The following is a 27,374-nucleotide window of genomic DNA, read 5'->3' as shown; positions in this document are numbered from 1 at the left end:
TTGTTGAAAAACCTTCCTTTTTCCGAAACGGGGTCTTGCTCGTTGCCCAGGCTGAATATAGTAGTGTGATCATCGCTCACTGCAACCTTGAACTCCTGGGCTCAAGCAATCCTCCCACTTCAGCCTGCCGAGTGGTAGGGATTATAGGCACACACCATCACATGTAGAGAATTTTTAAAATTTTTTGTAAAAATGGTGTTTTGCTATATTGCCCAGGCTTGTCTCAAACTCCCAGCCTCAAGTGGTCCTCCCACGTTGGCCTCCCTAAGTGCTGGAATTACAGGCTTGAGTCACAGCACTGGTTCCCTTGCTGAGAACTTTCAATGGCATCCAGCTTCCCTAAGATAAAGTCCAAACTCCTCAGCATGGTTTACAGCCCTTTATCATCTCTTCAGCCTGCCCCTACCACAGCCCTGCTGTTGGAACCACTCCGCCTTTCCTGAAGGTGGCACAATAGCCTCTAGACTCACAGTTTTCACACAAGCTGTTCTCTCCACCAGATTATTTTCCTGTCCCTCTGGGTCTGACTAACTACTGCCTGTTATTCAGGTTTCCCTTAAGCCTTGGCCTTTACTTCCTTCAGGAAGGGGATTAGCTGGTTCTCTTTTATGTTCTCACCCTACCCAGAATTGAACAAGCATTTATCACAGTGCCCTAAAATTGCCTGTTTGCTCCACACATTTTCCAGTAGTTGTCAACTCCTTGAGGGCATGCCCATCACTGTATCCCAATGTCTGACACAGGGTTTAGTCCAGACTAGGTACTGTTGCCTGGAAAGATTTTGCACCATTAATGGTTCTTCCACTCTCTGCATCCAGCAATGGCTCCTGGAAAAGTTATCTCAACCAAGTTACATTCCTCTTTTCTCCTACCTTACCTTTTAGGTTGGGTTGATAGACTGGTGCTACTTACTTATTCCCTCCAGTCCTACTTCCCTCTCATATGCCCAGCTCTCTTAAAACCCAGCTTTTCAGTCCAGGATACTCACATGCAGAAATCACGCAGGCTGGGAACGGCTCTGCCTTGTACATCACTGCACCCCTAGAGCTAAGCACAGTGCCTGGCACACAGCAGACTCCAAAGAGTATTTAATGAATGAGTGAAGAAAAGTAATGGAAGAACATACAGATACGACTGCACAAACAGTATCACTACTTTTTGAGAAACCACACAGAAAAAGACACAGCAGGTTAGATATAGGCAAAAAGTAAGCAGATCATTAAAGCAGAGAAAACATAAATTCTGAAAATCACCGACACTAAGTTTGGTGTTTCTCTCTGGTTAAATTGTATTAGAGGTCCCTTAGTAAGGCAAGAAGAGCCAGAAAGAGTTCTCTGAGAACCAGATATAAGAAACAATTCTCACTTCCTTTTCTGACTATGGCCACATAAATCACGTATCTGTAGCTCAGCAGACATTTAGTGTAAATATTTAGAATTGTCAATGAACAAGGCTGATATGTGTGCACTGGGTGACAGCACAGTTCAGTACCCGGGGGATGTTGACTAATGGACGGCCTGTCACCCTCCAGGGAGATCTCCAGTAACACGTCACCTGGCTCCGGCCTCACGCTTATCCTATTTAACATGCCTTATTAATGACAGGAATGAAATCATGGATGGCTCGGTGTTGACAGTGGACTACTGATTACACAAACCTTGAAGGGATAACTAACACAATGGATGACGGTGTCAGATAATAATGCTACCAGCCACTGTGGACTCAGAGCCTACTCTGTCAAGAACTCCATATCTGCTATTTTCTTTCATCCTTCCTCCCAAAGACATACAGGGCAACAACAAGAAAACTGAAGTTCTGAGTGATGCTGAGACTTGCCCCATGTTACAGAGCTCAGAGGCAGCAAGATGGCTTATCTGCTTCCACTCTGCTTCAAAAATATCTAAGAACTGGAAACAAGATGACAGCATCAATTCAGTCTGCCTCAAATATATATTAATGCTTTCATAGGCTAAGGCGGTGGATGCAGGGAGACACAGAAACACATGGTTCCAATATCCAGGATCTCCTAGGAGGATTTGGGCAGAACACAGTGAATACAAGCAGGGAGAGGGGAAACACAGAGGAGAAAATCCTCTTAGCGATGTCAAGAGAAGTGTGTTGTGGAAGTGATGCTCCTTGAGATGGGCTGAGAGCACCAGGGAGAATATGAACACAGGTTGGGGGGTGTGGAAGGACATTGACCTTAGGCAAAAGGAATGCCATGGACTAAAACATGGAGGAAGAAAAACGCAGGGCATGTTTAGTATATATGGAATCCCTTGTTTGGTTGGAATATAGCGATCTGCTGAGAAAATGTAGCCAAAACGGCAACTTGTCAGCTGAGCTCATTGGCCTATGCCTACTATCCCAGCACTTTGGGAGGCTGAGGTGAGAGAATTGCTTGAGGCCAGGAGTTCGAGACCAGCCTGGGCAACATAGTGAGACCTCGTATCCACAAAATGAAAAAATTAGCTGGGTCTGGTGGCACATTCCTGTAGTCCTAGCCACTTGAGAGGCTGAGACGGAAGGATCACCTGCGCCCAGAAGGTCAAGGGTATGGTGAGCTGTGATCATGCCACTGCCCTCTAGCCTGAGTGACAGAGTGAGACCCCGACTAAAACAAACAAACAAAAAAAGAGGTGAGTTGCCACCAGAAAGCTATGTTGTGGGCAAGGAGGAGTCACAACATATTGAAGGCAAGAGAGAGCCATGACAAGTTTTAGATGGGAATGTCATATGAACAGAGTCATGCTTTATGAAGACACTGTGACAGCAGTATCTGGAGGAGAGACTAGAGGCTGGCAGGCAATTCAGGTGACAACATCAGTTCAAAGACGGGCCACATGGTAAGGGAGAAGGAACGCTGAATGAGGAGTCCCTTTGCATTTAACTCTTAGGTTCACAAAATTAACTGCATAGGCTCAAAATTATTTAAAACTCCAGGTGAACAGGAGGTTTTAAAACAGGATACAGTAAGTTAAACATTAATTTGCTACATGCTTGACTGTAGGGCAACCCACATTTAAAAAAAAATTGAATGCAGAACCAAAGACTGGAAAAGCAAACAAAATGGGAATTATCTCAATCAAAGGAAAAACAAAAAACTTCTTTCATATTGCCTGAGGAATTTGTGAAAAGTGGATAATCTGATCAGAATAGACTGAGATGCTCCAAGGTCCATGCCAGATTTACTCCTCTGTGTAATATTCAATGCAAATAATTTTTTTTTGCAGCACACGTGTCAAAATAAAACAAATAAGTTGGGTAAATTAGGGCAATTGTTGGCATCTGTGCAGAGTGTGAGAGCAAAAGCAAATAGAGCACTGAAAGGCCTAGCAGCACTTGTTTGATTCTGACAAGTGTTCAAGGTACTAGAGTGAGAAAGGGAGACACAGGATAATAAAGTTACCTGGAAATGTCTCCAGGAGAAGACCTGGCAGCATAGCAGAGAAGTTTCTGGATCAAGGGATGGGCTTGGAGAATAACAGGTGGCAAGGCAGGTGACCCGTCCTAAACTCCTGCCTGCGACACACCTGTTCAAGACCCACGGAACCCAACACCTGCTCCAGGAGGGGGCATGCACCTGGGTCACCTAGTTCCCACTTCCAGCTTCCTCTGGAGCACACGGTGAGGAGAGGCAAAGTATCTATCTCCAGCAGCAAGCCACAGCTTTTCACCTCTCTTCTCTATCAATTGAAAAGTGTTCTACCTCTCAAGCTTCTGAACAAAGTTAATTTTGATGTCCTCCACCCCCTACCATCCTTCCAAAATCTTTTTCTACTAATCCTGGTGTGGTTTACAGCATGTAAAAAGACAGAAGTGTACTCGCCACCTGATTATGCTCTGCACGTGCATGGGCTCGTTTAGTGGACCCTTCCCTAGCATCTCACTCTCAGTGACATCTGGCATAAAGGGCATGGTTTTCCAGGCCCAGCGACTCTGCCCCACCCCCTAGGCAAGTTAACTTTTCAGTTAGAGAGCACTTAATGTTCCCTACTTTCTCCACCCCTTCCCTCCCCACCCTACAATGTTCTGTGAAAAGCCAACATGGATGAAAAAGCCAAGCAGAGCTTTACAAAAAAAATCAAGGCCACTCTCCGTGGGACTATTGGAGAGCGTCTACAGGCAGAAAAAAAGAAGAAAAGAAGTAGGCTTAACAATGTAGTTTGAAAATATGTTCAAATAATTCGCTCGTATGTAGCTAATTTCTGTACCCTACACTTACAAGCGCCCTCAGATGACAAAACTAACAAAGTTCAAAATTAACAAACTTGCTGAAGTTGGCATACAGAACCACAGAAATGCTTTCCAGGCTCTGTCCATCATGTCCATTCCTGCACAAACTTCTACTGAGGTCTTACTAAGTTCCAGGCATCATGCTAATTATGAGGAACATACTCCAGGACTTTAACAACTTGCCCTTGTATTCCAACATACATTAAGGGACACATATCTAAGATGGTGGAATTATGTTTAAAGTTCAAGGGAATGCTAAAACACACATTTCAATACCATGGCTACCCAGGGGGGAGGGAGTGAGTGAGATGTGGGAGGAGCATGTAGGCGGCTTCAGTAGTGACAATGCTTAAAGTGGAAGGTGGGATCACAAGGGTGTGTTTTATTATTACACTACTAGCTCATATAGATGTCCTATCATATACATTCTCTTAATGCATCACATTATATGGAATATTTAAAGAGAAATAAGGGAAGCAGCAAATGTGAGTTTACGGCAAAAGATAAAATATAAGAATGAGAAAAGGAAGAAAGGAGGAGGGAAGGAAGGAGGGAAGAAAGAGGAAGGGAGGGGAAAGAAAACACATTTCTAGTCCTAGAGAAATTCACATCTTAGTAGAGAATACGACTATCTAAAAAATAACTATTAAATATAGTACAGTGACCATAATAATAGAATTTTTAAAAGAAAAGTACTTCTAAGGGTGTTTTTAAAACATGTCTAAGGGTGACTATAGTATTTAAGTTAACAATAATTGCAAGTGAAGTTCAAATTCCCAAGTGTCTTTGCACCTAAAAAAATCCAGTTTCCCCTTTTTAAGTATGAATACTGTATTACACCCCCTGGGACACGTCCCAGACAGGTTACATGGTCCTCCTCTGGGCTCTCATGCACAGACCCTGTACTTTCCCCAGAAAAACACATGATCACAATGTACAGAGATCCTCTGGCTTACTGCAGTATTCCAGTGTCTAGCTCACTGCCCAGAACATCAATAAACATTTGCTGAAAAAGCAAATGAATAGTACTACTGGATTCAGTTCTATTATGGTGGCTGAGACTGAGGAGAAAAGGAAGGGTAAAATGCTAAGTTGGAGAAAACTCAAGGATGACCCAGCATTGCAGGAGCTTTCCTGTCCCTGGTACTCTGGCCTCGGCAGTACAGGGAACTGTGGAGCAATTTGCACATCCCAAACCACTGCTCTGCATGCACTAGTGCTTCTAAGCTGGTTGCTTGGATCTTTCACTTCTTCCACTGTGAGGGGAAAAGCATTGGATGTCAGGCAGTAACCCAGTATCAGGTTCAGATATAGCCTCCATCTCTCAAGAACAGTCAGGCTTGTTGGTAGTCTGGGCAGAAATCAGATCTTTCTGACAGAGGCCCACAGAGACCGCCTATCTCCGCCTCAGAGGTGAGTACAAGGAGCCAGAGACTCAGGGAGATCCAGTTTCCTTGAATAATGTTGCTGTCACCCACACAAGGGAGCATCCCTTCCTCTGAAACTGCCACAAATGCCCCTGCTGAAAAAGGATGCAGCAAATAGAACTGTTAACTGAGTCCTCAAAACACTCCCCAGATATGACCCACAAATCATGACAGCCGCACCAAGTACCTGACAAACACTTGACAAATTGTGCACCATCAGAGCATGTGCATGGGTGACCAATAACAATGGAAAGGAAAGTGGGACATCATTTTGGTTACAAACCAGCAGATTATAAGGAAAAGGTCATCATGTGAGTGGAGATGTTACTAAGGATTTTATTGTTGCCTTGAAACTTTACAGTAGAAATCTTATTTTAGCTAGGTCACTTGAGCGATAGTGCATCTGAAATTATGTTTAGCAAAATATATTCAGCACATATGGACATACATTGATTTCCAAGTTCTCAATGTCCTGAGACCTCATATTAAACCACATCCTGCAAATATCGCCCCCCATTTCATTCAGGCTAGTTGGTACAGTCCTTGTTGTACATGCCACGTTCTTTCCAGGGAAAATAGAAGAAAAGAAGTGAATATGCCAGAAAGAAGAAGTGGGAATTAAAGTGACATTAAAATAAAAATAAAGCTGCAAAATATAATCTAGGTCAACTCTTCATGCATTTTAAAATAAGCACCAGCAGGCTCTGCACATATGGCATTGGTTTGATGTATTTTTTTGGCTCAGATGTCACACAGGATTAGTGCAAAAGCAAAAATCCCAGCATGGGGCCTATTTTTATACAGATTAATCAATCATTTCCCTTCTCCTCCTCTCCCATCATTCCCCAAACTTTCAACTTAATGAAATTGCTCTTTCTTCAAAATATGTCATTTACTGCACTTTGAATGGAAATTTTTTTAGCAAAAAAAAGTGAACTTATTATTTAACTTAGATTTTAATTGTTACATTTAAAAATTCAAGTTGTAAATATTAATTAGACTTATGCCATGACCTAGCCTATTTTACATTACATATCCATTATGGTATCCTACATAGCTGCTGTGTTAGTAGCAACAAAATTAACGGCAAACATTTTGTCATATATATAGCCACTTGGCAAAACATAACCCACACATTTGAAAAGAAAAGAAACTTACTGTATATTTCACTTTTTGTCAGCTACATTCCCGTGAACATTAAATCCCATAATTCTCAACAAAACGCCAAGCACATAGTAGGTTCTTAGTAAATATTTGATAAAAGGTTTGATAGACTGAATAGAATCAAAACAAAGAATTGCTCAGTCTGTTAGCTAATGCCTCCCTCGACTACTGGACATTGTAAAAATGATGATGATGATGCTTAGAATAATCATATCGCAATAGCAGCTAATATTTCTCGTATGCTATGTGTCCTTGACTATGTCACTGAATTTTCAAAGCAGTCTTACATGATGGGTATTCTTATTACTTCCACTATGCAAATGAGAGGAAAGTTTTATAAAAGGGACAGATACTTTGATGTCAGAAAAAAAAAATCCCATACTATGCTGGCTTCTAGGGATGGACAGGGAAATCCATCATTGAGAAAATAATAAGAGGCCTTAATCTATTGATGCTGTTAAAAAAAGATTTGGGGAAGTGTCATTCACATAGTTTTCAGGTCTCCAAAATCATGTCTCTACAGACCTTGTCATGCACTCATGTTTGTCCTTTGCTCCATCTACTGATGGAAACTATATTTATAAAATATTAAGGCAGTGACCTAAAGCTTGACCCCAGTGACAAGTCACTCACATGCTCCAAGGGTGGTACCTTTCTACCACTTTGGGCACTTAAAATTGAGCCATGACTAAATCTTGGAAAAGATGACATCATCAAAACAGCTTGCCTGGATGGTAATGAGTATGGAAAAATAAAAGAAATTTACAATCTAGGAAAATACTCTGTGCTCACTCTTTTATACGATTAGAAATGAATCTCTCTAATGCCAACCAACATAGTACATGTTTTGCTTTTTTGTTCAAAGATGCCAGCTATCTACTATGGATAGTCTAAAAATCTTAATTTTACACAATTTTAAAGTTATTGAACTAGAGTTGGAGTTACCATATGTAGTCTTTCTTTTGTTTGTACTAATTAATTTTAACACCAGAGGCAGTCATCATTTGCCCAGCAGATGCGAAATGCTTTAAGATGAGTCATGTGCTTTACAAAATTGCGAGCCCAACCCATGCACTCTTGGAATGTACAGTAAAGAAAAGGGTTTGGTCAAATCAGCTAAAAAAATAAATAAAAATATTCCACATCTCAATCTCATGGACATGAAGAGTTTCAGAATTTCTACTGGATGTCATGTAGAAAAGTCAATTCAAACTGGACAGAGAGATATGCTTTGAATAATTATCATGGTGAACAGGCAGCAGTGGGCATTCCCTCTCCTAATCACATGAGCAGTTCCCTCTTGATAATAAATGCATCGTGTCTTAGCCTACACAGAGGCCCACTGCAAACTGTGTGCAGTACCAATTAGCATTAATTGTGGCTGTGCCCATCTATTCCCACAGCACACCACTGCTCAGGCCCGGCTTTGCATTTACAAATGCAACATGCAATGCTCAGGGTTAGAAGAGCATTCTCAGATGTAACCATTCACAGTCCTTTTGCACTTCGGCATCAAATTGTACAAATAGACTCACAAATGACAAGGGGTATTTAAAACAATACATGTGTGTATTTCTTAAGGTTTACTTATAGACACCACATTCAGAATATCTGAGAGGTGGCAATGACAACTTGTTTTCAGGCTGCATTTTTGTAGCCTACCACAAGTAACACACACACACACACACACACACACACACACACACACACACACACACACACACTCTACAGCCTCTGTGATCCAATATCATTATTTACTTACTGTGACTAATACTACTTACTTAGAAGGTAAGCTCCGTAGACTTTCATGGCAAACACTGCCTCTGCAAACGGCCTCCCACCACAGGCTAGGATATGTCTTTTGCAGAAGTACAGTGTGTGCAGCTCATCTCTCGGTAGAGTACAGTCTCAGAGTGGGGTATCCATGGAGACCAGGCTCCTGCATGTGCAGGGCAAAGAAGTTACTCTGCTGGGCACCATAGCAACAGGAGGCAGAGGGAAAGGCAGCCTATCAGGGAAGAGCAAGGGGCCTTCTCCCTGGTGACTGCGGTGTTTCAAATGAAACCACCACCCTCATGAATGGACACAAAGCACTGGAAAAAATACCAAATTGTCAAACAAAAGTAAATGCCTACACAACAGTCAAGGCAAATCCTTTGACAATGTTGGAGGAAAGCATATGAAATCTTTCCATACTGATGACAAGATCCCAATGGGCAAGCCAGAAATTTCATCAAAACCCTACACAGCTCTAAATTTAATGGCAAACATGTGACATTTTGAGGAAAATGCTTGGTATACTCTATGAACTCCAGCTATTTAAATATGCAAGATACTTCACAGCACTGCCTGGAAGACAGAAACAGGGGAGATTGGATTGGTTGTTCTCAGGGGAGAAAATGGAATCTAGGGCTCTCTGGGACAACTGTAGGCGTATTTTCTCCAAATAGGAACTTGCTCAGAGAAAATATGTTTACTAAGCTTACACAGAAGCTCTGTATTGTATCAGAATAATCTTTATGAAGGAGGCATCTATGATAAAATAGGACCAATGAGGATAAGATGGTCAGTGGATGTTCAAATGCCTTAACATCATGTTATTTGTAAATTTTCCTTATTTCCCATTTTATAATAATAATAAAAGTGAAAATTTATTGAGTACATAGTGTATGCCAGACAAACATTGTCACTACAAACAAAGGCTCCTGCCAAATACTGACACTGATTTTTGCAGACAGAGAATGTGCATGTTTACCTTTCAGTGTGGTATAGCATTTAGGTGATGCATATATTGTGCTATATACCCACCATTTTTTATGATTCACAAAGCAATGTGAAAAAGTCAGGTATGAATTATTCCTCCATATTACAGTTAAAGAAAAAGAGAACATTTCCTTATACTACCAAATAAACTCCCTCTCCCATTAAGCCCCTTCCCCTGCCCCACTGCTCTGCAAAGTACCTGGTTCATCCAACTTCAATATCTAAATATAAGGTGAAGAACCCTTCTACCACAATTACCTCTCAGAAAAGAAGAAACCTCCTTGCATTTCCAAGGCCCCTTATTGTAGGGCTCTCGCATAATTACCTTCCTTGAACAAAAAATGTCATTTGAAAAAGACACATTCATGTGAATTGGCCTCAATCAGAGGTCAATAGATGGAACTGTTGAAGATGAAGACAAAAAAAATTTAAAAACAGGCTTTGTAGTTATCCCTATGTGACTCCTCCTCTAGCTTTTTGGTGGTCACTTTAAATAGTAATCTAGTCAGTAGTTAAGCTGTAGTGTCACAAAAACCTATATTCCTTGCTACCTTTACTCACAGAATCTACAGGACAACAGAAAAACCAGCGGTCTCTATATGCTACACAGTGGATGTTGTGACACCCTGCCACTGTCCACTGATGTCCATCCTATTCTCCCCTTTTTCTATAATTAGTGCTCATTTGACTAAGATGTCCTGAAGTATAATTGAAAATGACACGTGCCACTTCTGTCCTGACCTTAAAGTGTCTGAGTGAGTGCCCTCTCCGTCTCTTTCCCCCTTCCTTCTACCTGGTAGATGACAGCCAACTGGTCCCATAGGGGAAGCCAAGTGTTTGGAGCCACGGCTGCCCATCAGCCTGGGTCACCCAAACACCCAGGTGCTATTTTGCAGGAGACAAACATGTGCCTAGTTTTAACCTTTGTATTTTTGTATCTCTCTGTTATAGTAACTTAACCCATATGCTCACAGTAATTGTAAGGCTTAAGAAAATGTCCAGTGAGAGCATCAGACATAGATTCAAAATCGCCTCATCTCACACAAATTGGGTGGATGTGAAAATGATGAGTTTAAAAGTCACTCTAGAGATGAGAAAAACAAAATAAAAATTTTAAATAAAATATGAACAAAGGGCAATGTTTATAAATCAATGCTAGAATATAAATGTTTAACTAAAATAATAAATTAAAAATCCATTAAACTACTGACCATTTTGTCCACATCTCTAAAGGTTTATTGGCATTAGCAAATAAAACATTTTATAATCTCACTAAGAAAATAAGGGGCCATATATATACATATATACAGTATATATGCTGTATATATGTATATCTATATACATATACACACATACACCCATATATATATATATATATATATATATATACACACACACATATATACAGTATGTATCTCTCTATACTTTGTTTCTACTACCTCCAACCTAGGTTAAGTCCTCTAAATTTAGTGTCCTGTTTCCAGTATCACCTCTCGATAATCCAAGCTCCAACAAAGTTGCCAGAAGAACTCAGACACATAAATCAAATCACTTCTCTCTTCTTGTTTGTATACCTAACCCTGAATTGTACCCCATATCTTTATAATAAAAAAAAATAAATAAATAAATAAATAAAATCCTCTAGGCCAGGCCCAGTGGCTGACGCCTATAATCCCAGCGCTTTGACAAGCCAAAGTGAAAGGAATGCCTGAGCCCAGGGGTTTGAGACCAGCCTGGGCAAATTGATGAGATCTCGTCTCTACAGCAAAGTCAGAATATGGGCCAGGTGTGGTGGCACGCTGCCCGTAGCTCCAGCTACTTGCAAGGCTGAGGCCAAGGGATCACCAAAGCACAGAAGGTTGAGGCTGCAATAGCCTTGAGCATACCATTGCACTCCAGCCTGGGAGACAGAATAAGACTTTGACTCCAAAACCAAAACCAAAACAAACAAACAAAAAACCCTACAATGGCTTCATGTTACTCTAAGGATACAGACGTCAGCTGCTCCCACAGCCTGTGTCCTCCCACCCTCCCCACACATGAATGTGACTCAATCCTCAGCTCAGATACTACCTCCTCATCCATGCTCTATGGCAGTACCTTGCTTTACCTGTCACCATCTGAACTCAGCTTGCTTGGGTTCCTACACATCAGCCATCTCCTCCTGTTCAAGGTGGCCATCTTGCTTGTTTTTTCACTCTATCCTTAACGCCCGAAACAATGGTGTCAGCACCGAGTAAATGTATAATCAATATTTGTTGAAGGAATGAATGAATTAAAGCTAGTACCTGTGCAGCCAGGATTCAAACCTATGTTTTGCAGACACCTCTTCTTGATTACGTGGCAAGGTGCGGGCTCCCTTCTTTTAGACTCTTACACAGCAATCACCTTCTTGCGATGCTACAAGCATCCTGGTTCCCACATCTTGGAATGCAGGCTGGTGGCAGCCACATTCCTGAATGTTACCCCACTTAGCCACGGCCTGCTTTCACATAGCGCATGGATGTTGCTTGGCGGCTGTCACATACTGGCTTAGGAGCAGAAGAATTTAACTTCATTACCCAAGTGAGCATGCTACACTGCTCAACACGTAGCTTTTTGTAAAAAATTCTACAGAACAGCAAATGGCCCTCAACAAATTGTACCAGCAAAGACAACAGCAAGGTCCAGGGATTTTTCCCTCTGGCTCCTTTCCGGCCAGCGGACGTGTTCCTCTGTCAAAGTGCACAGTTCCTTCACTGGTGGCCTTGCAGTTCTCTCCTTCTGGGTTGCAGATAACTCGACTTTCCTCTTGCCCCTTTAGGATGCGGGAATGACTGCAAGCTGTTGCCAGCACCCAGTATCTTACCATATACCTTGTCGGATCCTCTTGACCATGGATACACCTTTGCAGATGGTCTCTTCCATATATTCTCCTCAATTAGGAAAAAAAAAGCCCAATCTAAAGCATAGATCTGCATGATTTACACTTCTTGGTTTAGAAGTCTGTGCATAAGTTTCCAGGTTTATTTCTGTTCTGCAGACAGTGGATAAATATGTTGAGTGGAGGGCGTCTTGTCTGCTGTAGCTTCTGTGGCTTTTGAGAGACCTCTAAGACTTCCTTCTCAACACATCAGAGTACTGAGTGAACAACTGGCAGACCCCCAAATCGGTGGCTAAAAACATCGAGCATGCAGTAAATCCTAGTAGACCCAGGATCTGATGGCAGTATTTTTGAAAAGAAGAGGATTATAATTCACTAAGTCTTAGGGAAAAACCATTAAAGGGCCATTTGGCACCATTACATTGATTGGGTGCATGAGAGAAAATACTACCCCATCATAAAGATAAACACTAGGTCCACTCATCACATTTAAACTTTATTTTCCTTGTTGGGTCCCTGCTGGGGAGAGGTGATAAACCATAAAACAGTCTACTGTAAAACATTATCTCTGTATCCTGGGGTGTGGGGGGCAGTCTTTCTCTCAGAGGGAAACCAAATTTCAGAGATCCATTTCAGTGTAAATACAAAAGCTCTTGTTTAAGTCTAATGATTTCTGTCTAAGAAAGTATTCATGATATACAGGGCAGCACAGAAAACATTCTGACATGTCAAGGAACAACCAGTTCACGATTAAGTAGAAAACAATGGAGACCTTAAAAGTTATTGCCATTCACAGCCGTGTGTGCTCAATTTTCTGTACTTCACTGAAGTCATATTGAGGCTTACTGATTTTGTTATCAGCAACTGCCAGCATAATCTGCAGATGGACTGTATCAGCTAATTTAGAAGAATTAATGAGAATCTTTAGGGCTATATAAACATTAAAGAAAAATAATTCATGTTTTATAACAACACATCATTCTTAATTGTCACACTGCCCTACTGCAATAATCAAAATTACTCCATTGAAGACAGACCGTACAGCTTAATGGTTAAGTGTTAGGAGCTACTCTGGAGGCCAAGATGGGAAGATTGCTTGAGGCCAGAAGTTCAAGACCAGCCTGGATAACATTGCAAGATCCTGTTTTTTAAAAAATAAATAAAATAAAATTAGCTGGGCATGGTGGTGCACACCTGCAGTCCCAGCTACTTAGGTGGCAGAGACAAGAGGATTGCTTGAGCCCAGGAGTGTGAGGCTATAGTGAGCTGTGAGAGTGGTGCTGCACTTGCCTGGGTGACAGAGCAAGACCCCATCTTTAAAAAAATTGTTTTAATTAAGTAAAAAACCTGTTTAAAATCCATTTATAAGCTGTGTAATCTTGGATGAGTTACTTAACCTCTCTGTGCCTTAGTTTGCCTATCTGTAAAATGGAGGATAATGAAATCCCTTTCTCACACTGATGAGGAATTAAGTGCTTGAAATTTTGCTTGGGACAGTCAGTGCTAAAAACAACTAACTAAAAAAAATTTAATCAAATTTCAGTGTTATCCAACCCCACAATTATATCTAATATATCCTCCCAAATATTTTCATAAGGTTTTCAGTATCAGAAATAGATCATAGCCTATTTGAGGCTGGGCTTTGCTCTTAGAAGCCTTTGCTTATAACTGGTAAGGTATTAGAAAAAGAATGCCTTGTCAAAGAATGCAGAAAGTTTCTATATAACCACAATATTCCTTTTTGGCTCTAAAATTTCGATTTTTTCCCACTCTCTGGAGGAACTATTTCTAAATTGCTTTAAATATTTTTCTGTCTTCATGTACATCATTGTCTGCCAACCCCACCATTACAATGACTCAGGTTGCTTTTACATCCATTGCTTCACTAAGTGCTACAAATTATTTAAAGGTGAAAATGGCCTAAAACACTGCGAAGGCCACCAGGCATTTCACCCGGCTCTGCCTGCCCTTTCCTATTTTCCCATCTCTTTGCTCATCCTAAGGTATTGGCTTTGAACTCATACTCCTGTCAGAGTGTCTTCCTGTCACATAATTCCTCTCCTTTTATGTGAACTGGGATCACGCAACGTGCTGCTAGAATTTTGTTTCAAATAAATACAGGTTCTAGGAGTTTTCCTGTAAATAAAGTTCAATGGAATTTGTGACATCTATTTTAAGAGCTATGAACGACCATCAGTAACATGTAGTGAGGAATTACTATCTGCCAGGTCTGACATGGAGCACTTTATATTCCTTAACTTAATTTATTTAATCTTTGCAACTGCCCGTTTTACAGATGCAGAACACAAAGCTACAAGAAGATAATAAGTAGCTACAGATCACATCATTATAAAATGATGTTATAAAGATTTGAACCTAGCATGTACGATTTCAGGGTCTGGTGGTTAGAAAGTATCCCCCTGCCCCTCATACCCTATAATACACCCACACATACGTTTTGCTCCCCAAGACAGGATAAGTTGGGCAACCTGGGAGAAACTGTGCAGGTTGACGCTCTCAACTCACCTCTAGTGTGCTCCACTGATTACAGGAATGGCCTACACCAGGTAAGTTGTCTAGCTGTTATTTTATTTCCCAGAACTCACCTTGAAGTGAAAGGAGGGTCACGATAAGAACTAGAACATGTGTCGGCCTCGCTGGTGTGAAAGAGCCTCTATTAAGAGAAACGGTGTTGCTTAATTACTAGCCTAGTTGGTGCCTTATGAGTTTGCTAGCAAATACCTCAGAATGTGGGAATAGAGGTTTTTTTTGTTTTTTTGGGTTTTTTTTTTAAGCAACCAATCCTCTGCTATTGTCATGAAGGTTATTATAGTTCAGCTTGGTCAGGTATCCAGTTTCAACAGCGGGTGTAGTGTCTGATGACAAGGGAATACTTAGTGTGAATGCCAGGGAGACAGGGACAGCTTTCAACTGCAGATTTCAACATTTTAGTTCCTAAATGTGGATTTCTTTTTAAATCCTAACCATTTATACTTTACCCATCTCCTTAATCACCTCCAGTGGCTTTCTCCTTCCACTTTTTCTAATTATTTGTGTTTAAGTTGCATAATTGTTTCTTCATCTCCCCAGCTATCCTTGAGCACAAAAGATTTAGTACTCCATTTGTAAAACAATAACAATAACACCAGATCTTTTTCCTCCTTGGGTTAAGATACTCCCTAAGTGGGGAATCCAGCATGAAAGGTGGGCCAGGAATGTCTTTTAACCTTCTAGTGAAGTCATCCAATTAGAGTTTTCATTTCTGCGAAAAAAGAGTGTCTTTAGAAAAACTTCTTACAAACTGAATATAGAAGGAGCACCTGAGAGAGGGAACGTTTCCACCACAGATTCCTCAGATATTTCCCAGTTAGAATGCCTCCATTTCTTTGCCTTTACTCTGCACTAAATCCAGATTGATCATACACTCTTCTGCCTGTAATTATACCTCTCCCCCAAAAGACAGGGATGTCTCGAGGTCATTGCTGTCCCAGCTGTCCCACGCTCCTCCCACACTGAATATAAATCCTTGCAAAGAATATCTGTTCCGTTTCCTATGTCAGTATTTACTGGCCACCTTTAATATGTTGTGACAGACACAATACTAGGCTCTGGAGATTCAGCCTTGTCTGTTTTCCTGAGCTGTAGATAAAAGAAACACGAAAATGCAAAGCCACTCTACTCTTCAACTGGATTGTAGGGACGTTTTCTTTTGCTCCTTGGTGGCAGTTTTTAATTAAACCTGCATGGGCATTAAGTGACAGAAGCCAAAATGACAGAAGGCTCACTGCCTCCAAGAAGTTTCCAGAATGAGTTCCCGCCTGGAGGCAGGAAGGGCTTTCCTGCTGTGTGGACATGGGGCTCTGTTGGCAAAGTAGGGGTTTGTTCGCTCACCTTTCCAAGCCCTTCCCGGCATCCTGTGACACATTTTCCTTCTCCTTCTGTATCACATACTCAGGAAACATTATTAGCTCTTTATTTTAATGGTCAAAGGGGCATTTCAGTAAATCCTTCCTGAGGAGAAAAGCGGTGTCCCAGAATCTAGAACTACGTACCTAAAATTAAATGTGCTTCAGTTACTTAACGTTAAAGAGCCCCGGAGTATGTCTGTGAGAACCACTAATTGCTTGCTATTTTCATACGTTGGTATTGTTTTTAATGAGCCAATTTTATTTTTAAAAAGTAGAGCGTGCACCAAGAGCTGAAGGTCATCTGGGCTGAGGGGAGATGGTCACTTGGAGCTATGAGGAGGCAGGACATCTTGACCTGAGAGCAGCATCTTCTTGTGTTTTAACAGATGAGGTCTCTGCATTTGATAAATTTTAGAGTCATCCAGGGGCCTCGCTTCCAGGATTTCCTCTCTTCATATTTATGAGACCAACATTCTGCTAAAAGTTCAGAGAACTATAGGTCACGGTGCAGATTTTTCTCAAACACAAAGGACTTATGTACAGAATTGGGTCACTTTCAAAAGCTGTAGCAACTTGCTAACTTAATTTCAGCTAAAAATGTCAGGCAACTAAAACATAAACTTTAAAGATCCCTTTACCTAGGTTGAACACAAGTAAATAAAAAGATGACCAGAAACGAACTGCTTAGGTGATCTTTTTGCCTATGAGCAATTAAATCAGAAGCAGTTGACAAAAGTGGTTGTTTCAGACTGTGTCTATAGGCAAGGGTCACTAAACTAGGATTCATAAATCCTAATGAAGGAGACCTATGAAATCTCTGATATAGTATGTGATATTTTGTGCACATGGGCATTCTTCTGGAGTATGGGTCCACAGCCTTAGTGATTCTCAAGTCTCCATCAATCAAAACAGCATTGAGAAAAACTGGGCTTTGTTTCCCCTACCCCCATCCCCATCCCCATCCTGCTCCTTCCTTTGATCCTTCTTTTTTTAAATTCTTTTCCCAGAAATTTCTTCATGAAGACCTAAGGCTGTAATGATCCTCAGCAAGTGACTGATCTTTAGCAAATGAGTGCCTTCTGCAGGATTAGGGGTTTACTCAGTATGAGTTCTACATATACATATAGAGTTTTAAGTGTGATGGTCACATACGATACTATGATTATTAAAACAAGAAAATGCAAGGATAATCTTAACTCTCATTTAAGCTTAGTTCTTCTTGTTGTGGTGGCTCATGCTTATAATCCTAGTGGCTTTGGGAGGCTGAGGGAGGAAAATCGCTTGAGACCAGGAGTTTGAGACCAGGCTGGGCAACATAGTGAGAATTTGTCTCTACACAATTTTTTTTTTCTAAATTAGTGGCCAGGCATGGTGATGCATGCCCGTAGTCCCAGCTGCTACTCAGGATGCTGAGGTGAGAGAATCACTTGAGACCAGGAGTTGGAGGTTGCAGTGAGCAATGATTCCATCTCTATTCTCTAGCCAGTGAGATGTTGTCTCAAAATAAATAAATAAATGAAATACACTTTTTTTTGGTCTGCACCACACTTGTCTCCTGTTTCCTTGTATTGTCACCACCATAAAATGAATGAGGAGGTGGGAGTGAGGGGGAGGGCAACAACAATGAAATCATTTCAGTTGCACTCAAATCCTACAATAGCTTTAGGAGGAAACCTACTCTTTCTTTGCATAGAGTTGACATTTTTTCCTGCACCATCTTATCTTCTCAATCCCACAGCCTACCTTCGCTGTTGAGGAGGGCTTGTGCACTAGGGATGCAAAAAAAGATGACAGACAGGGCTCCTGCTCTTCAACTTACATCTGAACATGTTAGAGATGCAGATTTCACTGGTTACTACTCCCAAATCAAGAGAAAACTGAGAACATTTTTCCAAAGAAGATATACAAATGGCCAATAAGCATGTGAAAAGATGCTTGTCATCATTAACCATCAGGGAAACGTAAGCTAAAAGCACAGTGAGATAGCACTTCACATCACTAGAATGGTTGTAGTAAGAAAGGAAGACAATACCAAGTGTTACCGAGCATATGGAACCCTTAAACATTGCTGGTAGGAGTATAAAATGGAGCGCTGGCAAGGCACAGTGACTCATGCCTTAACCCAGCACTTTGGGAAGCCACGGTGGAAGGACTGCTTGAGGCCAGGAGTTCGAAAAGAGCCAGGGCAACATAATGAGACCTTGTCTCTATAAAAAAATCAAAAAATTAGCTGGGCATGGTAGTGTACACCTGCAAGCCCAGCTACTTGGGAGGCTAAGGCAGAAGAATTGCCTGAGCCCATGAGGTGGAAGTTGCAGTGAGCCATGAGCATGCCACTGCATTCCAGCCTGGGTGACAGAGTAAGATCATGAGGAAACAAACAAAAAAAAAGGAGCAGTCATTTTGGAAAACTGTGGCAATTCATCAAAAAGTTAAACATAGAGTTATAGAGTTACCACAGGACCCAGCAATTTCATTCTTAGTTATATATCTCCAAGAGAACTGAAAACACATTCACACAAAAACCTGCATGCAAATATTCACAGCACCAATATGCATAATAGCCAAGAAATGGAAACAACTCAAATATCCATCAACTGATGAGCAGATAAACAAAATGGAGTGTAAGACTACACTAAGGTGAGATGTTAATAGTAGGGGAAGCTGGAGGTAGCGTTAGTGAGGAAAGGTATATGGGAACTCTCTATACTATGTGCTTAATTTTTCTGTAAACTCAAAATTGCTAAAAAAAAAATAATGTCCATTTTAAAATGTTGTATATCCATAGAGTGGAATATTATTCAGTCATAAAAAGGATGAAGTACTAATACATGCTACACTGGTGAACCTGGTAAACATTATTCTAAGAGAAGGAAGTAGCACATGAAAGGCCACATATTGTATAATGCCATTAGAGGTGTCCACACAGGCAAATCCATAGAGACAGAGAGTAGGTTAGTGCTTCCCAGGGACTAGGGGAAAGGAGAGTAGAGAGTGACTGCTAATGAGTATAGGGTTTCCTTTTAGGGGTGACACAAGTTTTGGGGATCAGAAAATGGTGACTTTGTACAACAGTTTGAACAGACAAAAAGCTACTGAATTGCATACTTTTAAGGGCTGAATTTTATGGTATTTGAATTAAATCTCATTTTTTAAAAAAGACAATTGCATTAAGGGGGGAAGAGAGGTAGTCCTGACCTTGGATACACAAGGTAATGGTTTTATTTTTTGGCTATCATTTCATGACATCTTCAACTCATTGGGTACCCAACACCCTTTGTACAATTAAATCTTTCTCTTTTATGTGCTGTCTTTACATCCCATTGTGGCATATTCTTTTTCTTTAACATATTATTCCAAGGTGGGGATTATTAACAAATTCATCACGACTGACATCAGGTACCATTAGGAGATAAGAGAGTTTCTTTTTCACATAGTTTTAGTTTCGCCCTGTGAAGAAATGACCTTCTCTTGGGTTGACCAAAAGCAAGGTGAAGAATAATCCATTAAGACGTTGTACATATCAATAATCCAGGAAGAACAAGAGCAGAGATGCTAGCATCCAATGGAAGACAAGGACCAAGCGCTGGTCCCATCAAGATAAAACCTTCTACAGCTCTTCGCACAGTACTGTCATCGCAGAAATTAGAGGACAAATGTCAAGAATGAGAACTCATGCAAACCATTAATCTGTCTTTTCATCTCATAAACATGTACAGTATAACTTTGTTAAAAAAAAGAATGGATTAGAGAGGATGTCTCCCAGTGCCAATACTCATGTCCTTTTTCCTTAAAGTTATCACTTTAGCTTTTCTAAAACTGTCTCTGTTTATATACTGTGTATATATATGTATTTCTGAGATACAAAATATTTATTTACATAGTGCAGATTCTGTGAATTGACTTTTTCTGATGTGCATGACATTTCATTCATTGCAATACTTATCTCCATTGCAGCTTATAGCTTCTAACATTTTGCAATTATTGAACATCTATATGTATATACACATAACATCATACTCGTATTTAAATCTCAAAGAAAATGAAACAACTAGGTTAGCAATTATACCCAGCTCTATAAATCTGCATCAAGATAATCTGTCTTTTTCATAATTTGTGGTCACTTAAGAAGGTACCAAGTAATGGCTTAGTATAATTTAAGCTAGAATTAATCATATAGTTTAAATATCAGTCAGAACATCCAGATGATATTTCCTCAGCTCTGCTCCTTTAAAAAAAATCTCTTTATAATGAATAGATATATCATTATACTTAATTTTTAACAATTATTTCAGAAATTATTTCACTCTCCACCTCCTTTAAAAATGATGTTTCTGGGCTGGGTGCGGCGGCTCATGCCTATAATTCCAGCACTTTGGGAGGACAAGACCAGCCTGGGCAACATAGTGAAACCCTGTCTCTAAAAAAAATAAATTAAAAAAATTAGCCAGGCATGGTTGTGTGTGCCTGTAGCCCCAGCTACTGAGATGGAAGAATTGCCTGACCCCAGGTGTTCAAGGCTGTTGTGAGCCATGATCATTGTGATTATGCCACTGCACTCCAGCTGGGGCAAAAAAGTGAGAACCCTACTCAAAAAAATAAAAATTTATATATATATATATGTATATATATATAATTTCATATATATATAAACACACACATATATATTTTATATATATATATATAAATATGCTTCAGACAGACATTTTGTTTCAAATGTGCAGTCACTCTGGTCATATTGCTATGATGAAAACCTGAAGCATAAGCATACTGACCTGGCTTCACGAAGCCTGACTTTGATTCCTTCTTGTATCGAGTTGACTGAATGTTTCCTTCACCAGCCATTCCAATTGTGCATTTCTTTCTGGTAAAGTCTTCATCACTTCCAGGGCAAAAGCCAATGGGGCTATTTCCAGCATCTGATGGCGTCTTCACAGGAGATACTGACTGGCTACTAGGACAGCCTGTGTCATCTAGAAGACAAGAATCAAGAAGTGTTTAATGATGAGGAGAAAATCAGTGATGGCAAGGAGAAACCATAGTGCTTACACATGTGTGCTCAGACACATGTATTTGCTTATGATGCCCCAGGTTAACTGTTGTGTATGAGTCTTCTTTAATGACTTTTCTTTTATATTCTGGTCACTCATGTTCACAAAGAAAGTATCAACTATTTTAAGGCATACTCTCATAAGCTTTTTGATCACAAATATTTCTGTAATGTTCACCATGTCAAAACATAAAGATATGATCATTTTTAATACTTTACATAGTATAATTTTGGGTCGTCTATGTCCATAGATTTTTAGACAGTGTTAGTAATAAGAAGTTCACCAGAAAAACTCATTATCTTTAGTTTGAACCCTTCACAATTTGTTTATGTTAGGAAAACAAAGTTACTTGGATATTATTGACCACCTCCATGTTTTGATCACTTGGCCCATCAAATGATTAATAGTTTGATAGATAAAACATCAGGCTTTAGAGTTCAAGGAAGCAGAAAGAAGGGATCTTGTTATATCATATACATGCAACCCGAAATAGATAAATCAGATATATTACTGTCAGAAATAAACCAGTAAAAATAAAAATGATATCTAGATTAGAAATGTTGCCTTAACTTTCAAGTAACAGATTATTACCAGGATCATTATTTTTAGTTAATATGCATAATATGAAGCGACCCAAGTAGATTCTTACTAAGCAAACAGGAAAGTTGTACTGCCACCTCCTATAAATGCTTTCCATATTTATTAAAGTATTTATTATGGTTAGTTAATTCATTTATACTTTGATGAACAGAACTATATTGGACTTCAAAGACAAACCAATATGACTTCAAAGTATGCCTACTCAAACTGATCAGTTAGTGGCAAGTTTTCATTATTATATAATTCTTTATTATACGAAAATATTTTAATGCCAGAATTACTTTACTAGCTAATTAGACAAAAGAATGAATAAAGACATTTAGTACTCATAACTCTTAGAACTACTACATTTTTATGAACACTAAGGAAACTAAAATAATTTGCCATCTATCAAAGACTATCTTAGAACTCCACAGCTTGAATAAAGGTAGAAACAGAACCAGGCCTGAGTAGAACATACTGATTGCTACAGTCCATCTAAAAAAAAAAAAAGGCCCTTGCTTCATTTTTGGCCTTTATTTCACTTTTTATTATGAAATATCCCAGTTCCTGGAACAAAGTAAATTTGGCACTAATACAATGATTTATTTCTCTTGATAACTCTTTTTCAACTTTTGAGTATATTTGCATACATTCAATGCTGCATTTGTATAGACTCAAATCCTGGTATGTTTCTGGAAGTGGATGATTTTTAGTATACTGTTCATGCCTGATGTATCTGGGCTCCTTTAAACGTTCTCTGTTCTTCCTGAACTCCTGAAGATACTCTGGCTCTGAATGGCAGAGTGATGAGTACCCTTGCTGGCTATTTCATTGCTCACCGCCCTTGCCTTTCCCTCATATTTGCACATATCAGGCTTCAACCCAAAGAAATTCGAGCTCCTTTCTAGAGGTGCAAAGCTGCTAATTACTAAGACAAATTCCAGAAACTTCATAAGGTTCAACAGGTCTGCAAATTGCCTCTGGAAAGCCTCTTTTTTCTTGATTCCTGTCCCAAAGCAGCTAAACTCAAACGAAGGAAATCTAATCATTCAAAATTACCAATTGCCTTTCAAATTCTTTCCCTATGAGTTGGTTTCATAAATTACTTCTCTTGAAAGAGAAATGTACCCCCCAAATAAAAATCCATGTTCAGAATGTCTACCCTAAAACTCATTTTTTTCTTGAAAGCTCTCAGACTCATGGTGATAAAATAAAACAATTTCTAGGATTGAGGAATGCTGTCAAAATTATGCTTTTGGTTCTATTACCATTTTTTCTGGAGTTATATAAGGAAAGGATATGAATACACCGTGTTTTCAGTACTAGCCATTTCTAGGATTAACTGTTGGAATCTGGTTAAAAATTGGAAACTGAAATTATTTAAAGTGGTAGCAGTGTAGAACAGACAGGAACAGTTTTTCACCTGGAGTGTGGTGCCCCACCTGTCATCAGTATTTACAGCCAAGATCTCCAGGAGCAGAGAGTGAGAAAATTAACACCTAAATAAATCTTGAACTTTAGGTACATCTTCCAGGATTTGAGCCACTATATCATCATCTTTTAACTGTCTACTATTGTGCTTCATATTGAGTAGGGAAAGAACAGGAATATAATACATGGGTCTTTCATCAGTTAAATGACTATGTACCTGGACCCCATCATGATGGAGCATATCAGTAAGTTAAAAGTAGTTGGGTATATACCACTTACAATGCACAATTCTTGTAACTGGCAAATATGTTAAAGTAAACTCATGCCCAAGAAAATTGTTGGGTTCTCACAGAAGCCTAGGGCATTTGCCTGTTTTGTCTAATAGACCCAACACTAAATAAAGAATCCAGTTTCAGAAAGGGCAGGGCCATTAATATTCTTACTACAGAGAGCATACTTCAAGCTGTGCAAAATAAGACCCCAGTAAAGGCACTGAGCTTCATGTGCTGGACAGTCATCTGGTCATCCATGGCACCTGAGGTATTTTCCTTTGTGTAGCACTGAAGAGGTTCTCTTCTCAAGTCTTGTTTAGGGCTCCTTCTAGGCTCTTCATACCCCCTCTCTTCCTCCTCATGGCCACAGCTGGAAGCTGAGCCCAGTTCAAATGAAGATAATTCAAAATTCAATGTAAAATATTCTTAGTTCATATTTAGTCTGAGATTCTAAGCCTAGTAAAATCAAGCTGATGTTCTTTAACTGTTCATATCTAATCTTGCAATGCTAAACTACAGGTAGACTAAGCACATATCAGAGATTTATTTATTAAACCTGCTTCAGTTAAACTTTTTGAGTGTGCCTTCTGTTTTCTGATGCTATCCTGACTGCTAAATTTGCCCTGGGGTATTTCTAGATTTATAAACATAATATTTATAATTCTAGCTTTTATAACATTATATCAACACAAATAAATTTTCAATAGCAAATATTTCTAATATGACACCATGAGGAAACTGTTTCTGGGCTGGAAATGGCAGGAATCCTGAATGATCTGCCAAAAAAGTGTGAAATATTTCAAAAGTCCAGAATACCTAATAAAAGAAGGAACATTTTAGACTGGTTTTGCCATAAGGGAAGCTTTGTTCCAAGACTGTAGGAATAGAATGTAAAAGACTGGTGGTCTATTGGAGAGAGAAATTTTAAACATAAACACACACATACAATTCTTACATAGTTGAGTTTTTACTTTCTCCTTTATTCATGGTAAGTATAACTTTATTTTTTTAAAAGAGGACCATTTTATATGTTTTGCAGTGTGGTTCATTTCAAAATATGAGATAATTTCCTTCTGGAGTCCACTCATTTAAATCCCATTTAGATGGGTTCAAGATGGCCTCTGGTGGAACTCAGGTAAATTACTCTGATCTAGGCTACATCTAAATGATCACAATTCTACAGAGGAGGAGGTTAATTTACACCTCCTTCTCAATTTATATTAAGGAATAGGTTCCTTTGTTGTTGTTGTCTTGTCATTTGCCTAAAATCTGGCAACAAAGAATTAAGGGTAATAGAAATAATACTCACAGATCCAGGAACTCCAGAAGTTGTGGTCTATCTAAAGAACTATAAAAATATACCCATGAACTTGTTTCCAAATTGTCATTAAGGAAAATAAAAATGAAGCTAAGGCGTATAAAAACAGACAACTATTACAATTTTGAGGCCTAGATGTTGATAAAAGAATTTTTTTTATATTCTGTTTTTTCCTCTTTATATTGCAAGCTCTTTTTTGAGATATGGCATATATTTCATAACTGTACAGTTATTCTACTTACAATTATGAAGAATATGTGTCTAAGTACTTTTCAAAAAATATAAATATCATTTTAAGTGTATTTGCTAAATTAAAAAAAATCTTCTGTTGAGGTTGTTAAATTCTTAACCTTTTAAGTTATAAAACCTGCGAGGCATGGTGGTATAACGAATGAATGAAATAATCTGAACATCAAAAAATAATAAATGTGGATGACTGGTAATCATTAGATGTATAAAAAAATCTGTGAGCTCACAGTCAAACAAACAAACAAAAAAGAGTGAGAAAGGTGCCTTTCACTCCCCAAATTCTTAGTTCCCTAGAAATAATTGAAAGTGATTTAGGGACCAATTCTGTTGATTGAAAATTTGCAATTAAAAGAATGAAAGAATTAGCATGTATTCTTATTATAAAAAGTGTTCCTATACAAACTGTATTTCAGTGGAACTGAAATCCCTCATTGATACCAGAAAGTTCGTCCCTATAGAAGTATTCTGGTTAATGAAAGTAAATGGAATAATAGAAAGAGACAATTATTATTTTGCAACTTCTATGAAATGACTGATTTAGGCAACAAACATAACAGATGAAAACATTAGACAAAAGGCTGTCAGAAAGTTTACAGTGATGGATTCAGGCCTTACCCAAATGCGGACAGACATTATGTACCTTCGAAAGGGATGTGAAAGGAAGCACACAGCACTCCCTATGAAGTAGTCTTGCCACAAGAAAAACTGCCCCCAAATCTAATCAAGGCTTTAAAGCAACCTTACTAAATATATAGAGAATAAAGTAATGAGTTAAATCAGAGATTGACAAATTGCAACCTGCATGCCAAAGTCTGTCCATTGTCTGTTTTTGTAAATAAAGTGTTCTGGGAACACAGCCACACCCAGTCCTTTAGATATTGTCTATGATGGCTTTCAAACTACAATGGCAGATTTGAATATATGCAACAGAGGACACACGACTGGCAAAGTAAAAAATATTTACTATCTGGCTTTTTACAGAAAAAGTTTGTTGACCTCTGGGTTAGATGATACCTTCAGAAAGCGAATGGACACTTTTGAGACAACTGGGGCTATTTCAATGCTCTCTACTATACCCAGGAATTATGTTAATTGTGTTAGTAATTTAAATGGCACTGTGATTATGTAAGAAAAATGTGCATCTGTTTATTTGTTTGATTGTTTTTTTACTAGTGAAGGCTGAGGTATGCAGGTAGACATGAAATGACACAATGTCTGGAGATTCGTTTTAAAATGCTTCTGCAAAGGAAAAACAAGAGACATAGCTAACATGGCAATATCCTGTTATCATTTAATCTGAATAAAGTGGATAATAGCACATTAGAGTTCATCATACTATTCTCTCTGTTTTTGAGTGTGCTTTAAAAAGTTTCAAAATATTTAATTTCTAAAAACATTTTAAATGTGCACCTATTTAAAAATAGATACAAAGCATTTTTAAAGACCAATTCCTTCTGGTAGAAGATTTTAGTTTATTTCCATTTTTCTCACTATTTAAAAAATTGCTTTAATAACAAATATTATAGTATATCTTTGGTCAAATCTTTCATTAGCTCATAGAATGTGTGTCTAGTAGAAGTAGTAAAACTTCCAAGAAACTTGAGATAATTTACATTTCCATTATTATATGAGTTTATCCACTTATTAAATTCCTGCCACCATTAAGTATTATTTTGTTGCATTTTTTTCAAGCTAATAGTTAAAAATGAATTTTTAATGTCTTAATTTACATGGGTTTAATTACTTGTGACATTTAATGTCTTTCACATTTGTTAGCCTTTTTTACTTATTGTATGAATTGTTCATGCCCTTGGATAATTTTTCTATTGGGTGGTTCAGGCTTTCTTGTTGATCTTTAAGAAATCCTTATGTATGAGAGGCATTAACATTTTGTCATATTTCACACAGTTTGTTGTTTGCTTTTAACTTTATAATGTTTTTGACAATCAAATTATCTTCTATTCTGTCAAATTTTTCCATACATTCCTTTGTGATTTCTTTCAATGCTTTTATACTTAGAATGTCATTTTTTTAACTCAAAGATCAACTAAATGTTTACCTATACATTCTCCCAGATAGTTATAGTTTCACTTCTCATTTACATTAAATC

The 27,374-nt window shown here is 38.8% G+C and overlaps 1 protein-coding gene across 6 annotated transcripts in view; it reads right to left on the bottom strand.

The window, feature by feature from the left end:
- SYBU (syntabulin) overlaps positions 1 to 27,374 on the bottom strand; it is a 102,655-nt gene that overhangs the window by 28,444 nt on the left and 46,837 nt on the right. For 5 of the 6 annotated variants that reach the window (XM_021707960.1, XM_021707959.1, XM_008048897.1 and 2 more), the window contains one exon: positions 21,137 to 21,334. In XM_021707960.1, coding sequence (XP_021563635.1) covers positions 21,137 to 21,206 — 70 coding nt within the window. In that variant the 5' untranslated portion in view covers positions 21,207 to 21,334. Of the gene's footprint in view, positions 1 to 8,608; positions 8,773 to 21,136; positions 21,335 to 27,374 lie in introns of those variants that run through there. The other variant, XM_021707961.1, reaches the window with a different exon arrangement.

Source organism: Carlito syrichta, unplaced genomic scaffold (genome assembly GCF_000164805.1).
Source record: "Carlito syrichta isolate Samal-C Ts95f unplaced genomic scaffold, Tarsius_syrichta-2.0.1 Scaffold128134, whole genome shotgun sequence".
NCBI lineage: Eukaryota > Metazoa > Chordata > Mammalia > Primates > Tarsiidae > Carlito > Carlito syrichta.
Note: the sequence above shows the minus strand (reverse complement) of the source record. Positions and strands in the feature narration are given on the sequence as shown.